At 46.3% G+C, this 11,815-nt stretch overlaps 1 protein-coding gene across 1 annotated transcript; it reads left to right on the top strand.

Moving 5' to 3' along the window:
* Positions 1–529: 529 nt before the first annotated feature.
* Positions 530–11,815, top strand: LOC112259749 (lysophosphatidic acid receptor 6-like). Its single transcript, XM_042328170.1, has 5 exons — positions 530–678; positions 6,667–6,792; positions 7,030–7,194; positions 8,825–9,023; positions 10,281–11,815. The coding sequence occupies exons 2-5, from the start codon at positions 6,687–6,689 to the stop codon at positions 10,768–10,770; spliced, it is 960 nt and encodes a 319-aa protein (XP_042184104.1). The 5' UTR covers positions 530–678; positions 6,667–6,686; the 3' UTR covers positions 10,771–11,815.

Genomic DNA, 11,815 nt, shown 5'->3' on the forward strand with positions numbered 1-11,815 from the left:
CTTTAGATTTAAAAACGTTGTTTTTCTTAAACCAAATTATAGCTATGTCATGATTAACAGAAGCCTTGTCATGTGAATTTAAATGCCCTCTCCTTCTCTTTCCAGTCACGTAAAAGTCAGTGGCTTTTCCTGGCAGAGTGTCAGGGCAGACCTTTTATATGGACTGTTACAGAGTGTGTGTGTGTGAGTGTGAATAAATTAAGAGCTTCCCCATAAATGCAGAAAATGAACAGTCAGTCATGTCACAGACAGAGAGATACACATTCACTAACACAGATATGGATAGAGTGAGAGAAGAGAAAGAGTTGCAATATATAGAACAAAATAGAAGGGGTAAATCAGAGAGAGAAAACAAGAAGAGGAAGAAACATGAAGAAAATGAGAGAGAGAGACAGAGAGAGAGACAGAGAGAGAGAGAGACAGAGAGAGAGAGAGAGAGAGAGAGAGAGAGAGAGAGACAGAGAGAGAGAGAGAGAGAGAGAGAGAGACAGAGAGAGAGAGAGACAGACAGAGACAGAGAGAGACAGAGAGAGAGAGACAGAGAAAGAGAGAGACAGAGAGAGAGAGAGAGAGAGAGAGAGCGAGGGTTCTCATCATCTCTCTCTCTTTCATTTCCTGACAAAGGCATTGTATTTGGAACTCAAGACCAAAAATATTCCACTCATAAGCATCAAACGGGTGAGTGCTTCTCAGAATATCCTACAGTGTATTACTCTAGTCTGTGTGTGTACCATGCCAACATCATATTCACTTCACACGGGTACTGTAACTGTATCACAACACCAATAACAGACGGGGTAACAGGATAACTTGGTCACCTGTGTGTGTAATTGTGCTTCGACTACTGTTATTGAGAGAAAGAGAAAATGAGGAGAGTAAAAAGGCTTCTTAAAAAGTTTTGGTTTCACTCTCTCACTCGTGGAAAATACAGTTACAGATACCATTGCAATTGAGGTGAATGAATAGTGAACGCAAATGCAAAAAAATATACACATAACGTTATGTTCATTTCTCAACTCTTCTGCAATGCTAGCAGCCATGTGTCTGCTTCTGCTTTAACTGGGGAAAGGTAGGTTCACAGTTTCCATAGAGACCTCAATGAAGTCATTTATTTAGCTTTCACTGAAGTCAGAATGAAAGTGGACAAAATGTCTTCTTGTTCCTCTTTGGTGAATGCAAAATAAGCATCTGAAACTGAAACAGTATTCCACTGTAAATATTGATAGAGGTTCTTGTACATAAACAGGGTCTATCAGACAAAGATCTTTGTAGCGTTAAATATAACTTCCTCCCTCACCGACTGGCTGTTCAGCTTCCTTAATTCATCAGCAGTTTTACCCTCTTTGCATGCATAAGACGACAACAGTAAAAATAGGGGCGCATCCCAGCCTCCCAAATGGAACCCTACTCAAATCAAATCATATCAAATTGTATTTGTCCCGTGCGCTGAATAGAACAGGTGTCGGTAGACCTTCCAGTGAAATGGTTACCATGAAATGGTTGTTCCCCTTATAGTGGACTACGTTTGAGCAAAGCCCAAATGAAATAGGGTGCCATTTGCAGTCTTTGTGTAGTGTCGACCAGGGGATACCACTAAGACAGGCTAAAAATACACAGACGGACGGTTAGGGAAATGGTGCCTATGTCACAATAACTACAGAGGAACGTTACAATACAGATCAGGACAGGAAAAGGTGTTTTGCAAGTGTGAGACAAAGAGATGAAGAAGAGAGGAATGGAGAGTGTGTAACGTCTGCTTCCAGCTCACTCTCTCAAACACGTAGATCCCCTGAACGCTGCTCACCTTCCAGCTCACTCTCTCAAACACATAGATCCCTGAACACAGCTCACCTTCCAGCTCACACTCTCAAACACATAGATCCCCTGAACGCTGCTCACCTTCCAGCTGAACACAGCTCACCTTCCAGCTTACTCTCAAACACGTAGATCCCCTGAACACAGCTCACCTTCCAGCTCACTCTCTCAAACACGTAGATCCCCTGAACGCTGCTCACCTTCCAGCTCACTCTCTCAAACACATAGATCCACTGAACACAGCTCACCTTCCAGCTCACACTCTCAAACACATAGATCCCCTGAACGCTGCTCACCTTCCAGCTCACTCTCTCAAACACATAGATCCCCTGAACACAGCTCACCTTCCAGCTCACTCTCTCAAACACATAGATCCCCTGAACACAGCTCACCTTCCAGCTCACTCTCTCAAACACGTAGATCCCCTGAACACAGCTCACCTTCCAGCTCACACTCTCAAACACATAGATCCCCTGAACGCAGCTCACCTTCACACTCTCAAACACATAGATCCAGCTTCCAGCTCACTCTCTCAAACACGTAGATCCCCTGAACACAGCTCACCTTCCAGCTCACTCTCAAACACATAGATCCCCTGAACGCAGCTCACCTTCCAGCTCACACTCTCAAACACATAGATCCACTGAACGCAGCTCACCTTCCAGCTCACTCTCTCAAACACATAGATCCCCTGAACGCAGCTCACCTTCCAGCTCACTCTCTCAAACACATAGATCCCCTGAACACAGCTCACCTTCCAGCTCACACTCTCAAACACATAGATCCCCTGAACGCAGCTCACCTTCCAGCTCACACTCTCAAACACATAGATCCCCTGAACGCAGCTCACCTTCCAGCTCACTCTCTCAAACACGTAGATCCCCTGAACACAGCTCACCTTCCAGCTCACTCTCAAACACATAGATCCCCTGAACGCTGCTCACCTTCCAGCTCACACTCTCAAACACATAGATCCCCTGAACGCTGCTCACCTTCCAGCTCACTCTCAAACACGTAGATCCCCTGAACGCTGCTCACCTTCCAGCTCACTCTCAAACACGTAGATCCCCTGAACACAGCTCACCTTCCAGCTCACACTCTCAAACACGTAGATCCCCTGAACACAGCTCACCTTCCAGCTCACACACTCAAACACGTAGATCCCCTGAACACAGCTCACCTTCCAGCTCACACTCTCAAACACGTAGATCCCCTGAACACAGCTCACCTTCCAGCTCACACTCTCAAACACGTAGATCCCCTGAACACAGCTCACCTTCCAGCTCACACTCTCAAACACGTAGATCCCCTGAACGCAGCTCACCTTCCAGCTCACACTCAAACACGTAGATCCCCTGAACACAGCTCACCTTCCAGCTCACACTCTCAAACACGTAGATCCCCTGAACACAGCTCACCTTCCAGCTCACACTCTCAAACACGTAGATCCCCTGAACACAGCTCACCTTCCAGCTCACTCTCAAACACGTAGATCCCCTGAACACAGCTCACCTTCCAGCTCACACTCTCAAACACGTAGATCCCCTGAACGCTGCTCACCTTCCAGCTCACACTCTCAAACACGTAGATCCCTGAACACAGCTCACCTTCCAGCTCACTCTCAAACACGTAGATCCCCTGAACACAGCTCACCTTCCAGCTCACTCTCAAACAAAGATCCCCTAGATGCTCCCAGAACACAGTTCACCTTCCAGCTCACACTCTCAAACACGTAGATCCCCTGAACGCAGCTCACCTTCCAGCTCACACTCTCAAACACGTAGATCCCCTGAACACAGCTCACCTTCCAGCTCACACTCTCAAACACGTAGATCCCTGAACACAGCTCACCTTCCAGCTCACTCTCTCAAACACGTAGATCCCCTGAACACAGCTCACCTTCCAGCTCACACTCTCAAACACGTAGATCCCCTGAACACAGCTCACCTTCCAGCTCACTCTCAAACACATAGATCCCCTGAACGCAGCTCACCTTCCAGCTCACTCTCAAACACGTAGATCCCCTGAACACAGCTCACCTTCCAGCTCACTCTCAAACACGTAGATCCCTGAACGCTGCTCACCTTCCAGCTCACACTCTCAAACACGTAGATCCCCTGAACACAGCTCACCTTCCAGCTCACACTCTCAAACACGTAGATCCCATGAACACAGCTCACCTTCCAAACGTAGATCCCTGAACACTCTCTCTCAAACACGTAGATCCCCTGAACACAGCTCACCTTCCAGCTCAAACACGTAGATCCCCTGAACACACTCTCAAACACGTAGATCCCCTGAACACAGCTCACCTTCCAGCTCACTCTCAAACACATAGATCCCCTGAACACAGCTGCTCACCTTCCAGCTCACTCTCAAACACGTAGATCCCCTGAACACAGCTCACCTTCCAGCTCACTTCCAGCTCACACTCTCAAACACATAGATCCCCTGAACACAGCTCACCTTCCAGCTCACTCTCAAACACATAGATCCCCTGAACACAGCTCACCTTCCAGCTCACACTCTCAAACACGTAGATCCCCTGAACACAGCTCACCTTCCAGCTCACACTCTCAAACACATAGATCCCCTGAACACAGCTGCTCACCTTCCAGCTCACACTCTCAAACACGTAGATCCCCTGAACACAGCTCACCTTCCAGCTCACACTCTCAAACACATAGATCCCCTGAACGCTGCTCACCTTCCAGCTCAAACACATCCCCACTCTTCAAACTCTCAAACATAGATCCCCTGAACACAGCTCACCTCCAGCTCACCTTCCAGCTCACACTCTCAAACACATAGATCCCCTGAACGCTGCTCACCTTCCAGCTCACACTCTCAAACACGTAGATCCCCTGAACACAGCTCACCTTCCAGCTCACACTCTCAAACACGATCCCCTAGACCTTCCAGCTCCACTCTCAAACACATAGATCCCCTGCTGCTCACCTTCCAGCTCACACTCTCAAACACATAGATCCCCTGACACAGCTGCTCACCTTCCAGCTCACACTCTCAAACACGTAGATCCCCTGAACACAGCTCACCTTCCAGCTCACACTCTCAAACACATAGATCCCCTGAACGCTGCTCACCTTCCAGCTCACACTCTCAAACACATAGATCCCCTGAACACTGCTCACCTTCCAGCTCACACTCTCAAACACATAGATCCCCTGAACGCTGCTCACCTTCCAGCTCACACTCTCAAACACATAGATCCCCTGAACGCTGCTCACCTTCCAGCTCACACTCTCAAACACATAGATCCCCTGAAAGCACCTCACTTTACAGCCCACTTTCCAGCTCACACTCTCAAACACATAGATCCCCTGAAAGCACCTCACTTTACAGCCCACTTTCCAGCTCACACTCTCAAACACATAGATCCCCTGAACGCAGCTCACTCTCCAGATCCCAATCACCTGAATTCTGATCACCTGTTCACATACCTGTATGTCATTATCACACACTATTTAGGTCAGTTCTTTGCACCCCATCATTGTGAGGTATTGTTTATTTTGTAACACACTCAGAGCTCTGTTTCTCCTGTAATTTACTCCTCCTGTGTATGATTGTTTTTGCCTGCCTCACTAACGGCTCCTTTTGCCTATTCACTGCCTGTACTTCATCGGATTTCCTGTTATCAACCTATTGCCTGATCTCCCGGACTTCCTAGCCTTTTCCCTGCCTGTACTGTTGTCTTTCTGGACCCCCTCTGTATGACATTGCATCATAACAGACACAATCCTGTATCATTTCTATACCCTGCTAATCCCTCTCTTTCCCGCCCGCCCTCTCTCTCTCCCTCTCTTTCCATCCGTCTCTCTCTCTCTCTTTCCATCCGTCTCTCTCTCTCTTTCCATCCGTCTCTCTCTCTCTCTTTCCATCCGTCTCTCTCTCTCTCTTTCCATCCGTCTCTCTCTCTCTCTTTCCATCCGTCTCTCTCTCTCTTTCCATCCGTCTCTCTCTCTCTTTCCATCCGTCTCTCTCTCTCTTTCTCTCTTTCATCCTTTCCATCTCTCTCTCTCTTTCCATCCGTCTCTCTCTCTCTCTCTTTCCATCCGTCTCTCTCTCTCTCTTTCCATCCGTCTCTCTCTCTCTCTCTCTTTCCATCCGTCTCTCTCTCTCTCTCTCTCTTTCCATCCGTCTCTCTCTCTCTCTCTCTTTCCATCCGTCTCTCTCTCTCTCTCTCTCTTTCCATCCGTCTCTCTCTCTCTCTCTCTTTCCATCCGTCTCTCTCTCTCTCTCTCTTTCCATCCGTCTCTCTCTCTCTCTTCTCTTTCCATCCGTCTCTCTCTCTCTCTTTCCATCCGTCTCTCTCTCTCTCTCTTTCCATCCGTCTCTCTCTCTCTCTCTCTTTCCATCCGTCTCTCTCTCTCTCTCTCTTTCCATCCGTCTCTTTCTCTCTCTCTCTTTCCATCCGTCTCTCTCTCTCTCTCTCTCTTTCCATCCGTCTCTCTCTCTCTCTCTTTCCATCCGTCTCTCTCTCTCTCTCTTTCCATCCGTCTCTCTCTTTCCATCCGTCTCTCTCTCTCTCTCTCTTTCCATCCGTCTCTCTCTCTCTCTCTTTCCATCCGTCTCTCTCTCTCTCTCTTTCCATCCGTCTCTCTCTCTCTCTCTTTCCATCCGTCTCTCTCTCTTCTCTCTCTCTTTCTCTCTCTATCTTTTCCCCTCTCTCTTTCCCTCTCTCTCTCTCCCTCTCTCTCTCTCTCTCTTTCCCTCTCTCTCTCTCTTTCCCTCTCTCTCTCTCTCTTTCCCTCTCTCTCTCTCTTTCTCTTTCCATCCGTCTCTCTCTCTCTCTCTATCTATCCCTCCCTCCCTCCATCTCTCTCTCCTCAGAAACAACAAAAATAGTAGTCATGAGCAGCAACACCACTCATAACTGCACAGAGCCCCAGAGTAACTGGCTCTTTGTTGGGGTCTACTCCATGGTCTTCATGGTTGGCCTCATCCTCAACCTCACAGGTATTATGGAGCGAATGTTCTTACATTATTATCTTCTTGTCTATATCAATGAAAATGTGTTTGGAGCCAAGATCAAACACGTATATATATATTTTTAACAGGCCATAACTCACTTGGTAATAAGTGGCAATTTAAGCTTTGTTTCATGTTTGAATGGCATGTCTTTAATAGCTAGACGTCAATGCAATGCTGCAGCTTTGTTATGCCACAATACGTCCATTTTCTTATTCCTCACAGCACTAGTGGTGTTCTTCCGCTACACCAAGTCTCGGTCTCACACCACCGTCTACATGACTAACCTGGCCATCGCAGACCTTCTTCTGGTCCTCACTCTGCCCCTGAGGATCTACTACCATCTGGGAATGTCTGGGTTACCTCAGTTACCTCAGGTCCTGTGTGAAGGTAAAGGCTTGTCTAGGTTACAACAGGTCCTTTGTGAAGGTAAAGGCTTGTCTGAGTTACCTCAGTTACCTCAGGTCCTGTGTGAAGGTAAAGGCTTGTCTGGGTTACCTCAGTTACCTCAGGTCCTGTGTGAAGGTAAAGGCTTGTCTAGGTTACAACAGGTCCTTTGTGAAGGTAAAGGCTTGTCTGAGTTATCTCAGTTACCTCAGGCCCTGTGTGAATGTAAAGGCTTGTCTGAGTTACCTCAGTTACCTCAGGTCCTGTGTGAAGGTAAAGGCTTGTCTGAGTTACCTCAGTTACCTCAGGCCCTGTGTGAAGGTACATGCTTGTCTAGGTTACAACAGGTCCTTTGTGAAGGTAAAGGCTTGTCTGAGTTACCTCAGTTACCTCAGGTCCTGTGTGAAGGTAAAGGCTTGTCTGAGTTACCTCAGTTACCTCAGGTCCTGTGTGAAGGTAAAGGCTTGTCTGAGTTACCTCAGTTACCTCAGGTCCTGTGTGAAGGTAAAGGCTTGTCTAGGTTACAACAGGTCCTTTGTGAAGGTAAAGGCTTGTCTGAGTTATCTCAGTTACCTCAGGCCCTGTGTGAAGGTAAAGGCTTGTCTAGGTTACAACAGGTCCTGTGTGAAGGTAAAGGCTTGTCTGAGTTATCTCAGTTACCTCAGGCCCTGTGTGAAGGTAAAGGCTTGTCTAGGTTACAACAGGTCCTTTGTGAAGGTAAAGGCTTGTCTGAGTTATCTCAGTTACCTCAGGCCCTGTGTGAATGTAAAGGCTTGTCTGAGTTACCTCAGTTACCTCAGGCCCTGTGTGAAGGTAAAGGCTTGTCTAGGTTACAACAGGTCCTGTGTGAAGGTAAAGGCTTGTCTGAGTTATCTCAGTTACCTCAGGCCCTGTGTGAAGGTAAAGGCTTGTCTAGGTTACAACAGGTCCTTTGTGAAGGTAAAGGCTTGTCTGAGTTATCTCAGTTACCTCAGGCCCTGTGTGAATGTAAAGGCTTGTCTGAGTTACCTCAGTTACCTCAGGCCCTGTGTGAAGGTACATGCTTGTCTAGGTTACATCAGGTCCTGTGTGAAGGTAAAGGCTTGTCTAGGTTACATCAGGTCCTGTGTGAAGGTAAAGGCTTGTCTAGGTTACCTCAGGCCCTGTGTGAAGGTAAAGGCTTGTCTGAGTTACCTCAGTTACCTCAGGCCCTGTGTGAAGGTACATGCTTGTCTAGGTTACATCAGGTCCTGTGTGAAAGTAAAGGCTTGTTCAGGTTACCTCAGGTTCCGTGTGAAGATAAAGGCTTTGTCCAGGTTACCTCAGGTTCTGTGTGAAGATAAATGTTGACTCTTTGCTGTTATGTTAGCTTAGTCACAATATCTGTTTGTGCTATCATGCCAACTCATTAATGTCATTGTCAAGCCAAACATGTTTATCATCACATTGAGTGAATCTACAATCTAGGAGTTTTGTCCTTGAATGTTATACATTGCACTCTCGGTTTTGTCCGTCCGTGTCCTGTTTTTTTTTACAAAGATCATTTTAATTGCTTTTCTTATGATGTGTAAAACAAATTCCCATATGGCAGTAAAGGTTTTATTTTTCTCCATTCACACATTCATTAATTTATAAATTCATGTATTTATTCCAGGGGTGGGCCTGGTTCTGCTGGTCAACATGTATGGCAGCATCTTTCTCCTCACCTGCATGTGTTTCGACCGTTGTGTAGCCGTATGTTTCCCCATGTCTTGCCGGATTCGGGAGGGCCGAAAGAAAGCCCCATTGGTCTGCCTCGGTGTCTGGGTCCTTACCATCGGAGCCAGCCTCCCATTCTACATCTCCAAACGCAGGTACAAATAGGACCCAGATATTCTCCTCATCAGGTCAACTAGGACCCAGATATTCTCCTCATCACGTCAACTAGGACCCAGATATTCTCCTCATCACGTCAACTAGGACCCAGATATTCTCCTCATCACGTCAACTAGGACCCAGATATTCTCCTCATCAGGTCAACTAGGACCCAGATATTCTCCTCATCAGGTCAACTAGGACCCCGATATTTTCCTCATCAGGTCAACTAGGACCCCAATATTTTCCTCATCAGGTCAACTAGGACCAAGGTATTCTCCTCATCAGGTCAACTAGGACCAAGGTATTCTCCTGGTCAGGTCAACTAGGACCAAGGTATTCTCCTGGTCAGGTCAACTAGGACCAAGGTATTCTCCTGGTCAGGTCAACTAGGACCAAGGTATTCTCCTGGTCAGGTCAACTAGGACCAAGGTATTCTCCTCATCAGGTCAACTAGGACCAAGGTATTCTCCTGGTCAGGTCAACTAGGACCAAGGTATTCTCCTGGTCAGGTCAACTAGGACCAAGGTATTCTCCTGGCGAGGTCACAAAAACAAATTGCCCTATAGACCCTTTTCCAGTGTACGTCACACTGACGTCACGCACAGATACGCGCGACTCTTGGCGGCCGTAAGAAAGCCATCGCCATCTGTGCCCATTCAACATCGCCTAGATTTCCTTTTTTATTGCTTATAAACTAAATTTATTGGGTTCTCATGCGCTTACAATTATGTTTTTATTCTTGTTTGAACAGTCGCTAAGATTATATTTGGTTGTGATCGTTGCAAAATAACTATTTTGGATGCAGCAGTTGTTAGCTAGAATGCTAACACTCATTGATATAGTCTGTAGCAAAACCTAGCTAAAGAATAATTTTACTGGTTGAAGTGTTTTTTAAGTATAATGCAGTTGATTTGCGATGATGACACACACATTATATTAAGCAGGACATTCGTATGAGCATTAAAATCCAATTATAATCCAAAAGCAGTGTGAAATGCACCCATTAGCAACATGTAAATAGAGGCTTTTTTTGCTGGCGTTCTATAAGAAGTCCCCCTTGTTCTGCCACCAACTTGCGCTCATCTCCCTCGTGCGGCAATGTTTGCAAACACAGAAAGGGTTCTGTAACATCACATCAGACCCAACCCTGTATCATTTATATATCCTGTTATATTCCCTCTCTCTCCCTTTCTCTCTCTCTCTTCCTCCCTCTTTCTCCCTTTATCTCGCTCTGTCTTTCGGCTGAAACATAGAGAGGCATCCAATGAGATGCAGGACCTTTGTTTCGGGAACCTTCCAGTCTACGCCACACAGGCAACGGCAGTCGCCTCGACACTAACCATCGGCTTTGGCATCCCCTTGGTGGTGATGTTGGTCTGTTCCTCGGCGTTGATCCGCACCATCACAAGGAGCGCTGTAGCCCAGACAGAACTCATCAACTCTGGGAAGATCCAGAGGATGATCACCACCAACCTGGTGATATTTCTGGCCTGCTTCCTGCCCTACCATGGGAGTCTGGTGCTCCTCTATGTCCATAGGAAAGCGGTACCATGCCCCCTACTGTCGGCATACCGCTATAGCCTAATGGTGGCCTGTCTGAACGCCATTTTGGATCCACTGGCGTACTATTTCACCACGGAGACGTTCAGGAAGAAGGTGGATATGGATGCCATGAGGAGGATGTTCCCACTCAACAGTCAGAACTCTGAGGGGAACACCTCCAGAGCCCCCTTCAACACTTAATGTTCTAAAGAGACAGTCTGGGATTTGAAAAACAACAAATCCGTCACCCCGCCGGCCGCCAATTGTTTTGGTAAAAATGTATGAAAGCACGTTCCATGTACTGCTAAGATATAGAATGGTGATTAAATTGGATTTATGATGTGTAGTTCTACGCCAAGCTAACATCCAAGGTGTTAAGATATTGGATCATCCATGTGCAATCAGTTGGTTCTCATACTGAAGTTTCGGACTATGCAGTGGCATGTATTCAGGGATGCCAAAGGAAGGCAGGCTTCCCCAGAACAATCACCAAGAAAAAAAGAAAAAATATAATAAAAATAAATGTATCTTTCATAGTTTTACTTCAATTTGCAAGAGGCTTAATCTACAGTAGCTCACAGGTGCTACTCTGTTTCTGTATGTGTAGCTCATCTATCTGATGCTTTCTGGTCAAAAATAGTATAATATTGTTGCCGCCTGTAGCATTGAATACAAGGGATTAATAATTATTAATAATAATAGCCAATCAGCGTTGAGCTAAACTGAGTGAGCTCAGCTGTGAATGGTCCTGGTGCACCAAAAGAAAGTGTAAAGGGAAGCCAGTTCAGATTTGGCTTCACACCAGTCACATCACATCCAGCCAAACATCATTGACAGAAAAAACGTGATTTGTTGTATCTAGTTTCCTAAATTAGCCAAGGACAGAGATAGGGATTTTGTGGTTTTACTTCATTCTCCACACTGGCCAATTCTGCGATTCTGACACAACCATTAATTCATACATTGTGTCCCTGGACTGACAGGATGGAAGTTCAATATGTAGAAGGCTAATGTGAACGAGCAAATGTTGTCATGAAAGGAAATTAGGCTAGCAAGTAACTTTTTAGCCAGGTAGTCTAGGACAACATGAATGAGGAGGATGGCATTGGCCTTTCTTTACAAGTAGGTTGAGTCAACACATGTTCTACTTACGCACACAAACACACAAATCAGTACCATGGACAGCCACATGATAGGTAAGAATGTACATATTTTCCCATTAATAAAACGATATCCTAACATCCAA

Source organism: Oncorhynchus tshawytscha, linkage group LG10 (genome assembly GCF_018296145.1).
Source record: "Oncorhynchus tshawytscha isolate Ot180627B linkage group LG10, Otsh_v2.0, whole genome shotgun sequence".
Classification (NCBI taxonomy): Eukaryota; Metazoa; Chordata; class Actinopteri; order Salmoniformes; family Salmonidae; genus Oncorhynchus; species Oncorhynchus tshawytscha.

Coding starts and splice junctions, on each gene's coding strand:
- LOC112259749 (XM_042328170.1), top strand. CDS start 6,687: ATGAGCAGCAACACCACTCATAACTGCACAGAGCCCCAGAGTAACTGG. Junction 6,793..7,029: donor CCTCATCCTCAACCTCACAG/GTATTATGGAGC, acceptor TATTCCTCACAG/CACTAGTGGTGTTCTTCCGC. Junction 9,024..10,280: donor TTCTACATCTCCAAACGCAG/GTACAAATAGGA, acceptor GCTGAAACATAG/AGAGGCATCCAATGAGATGC.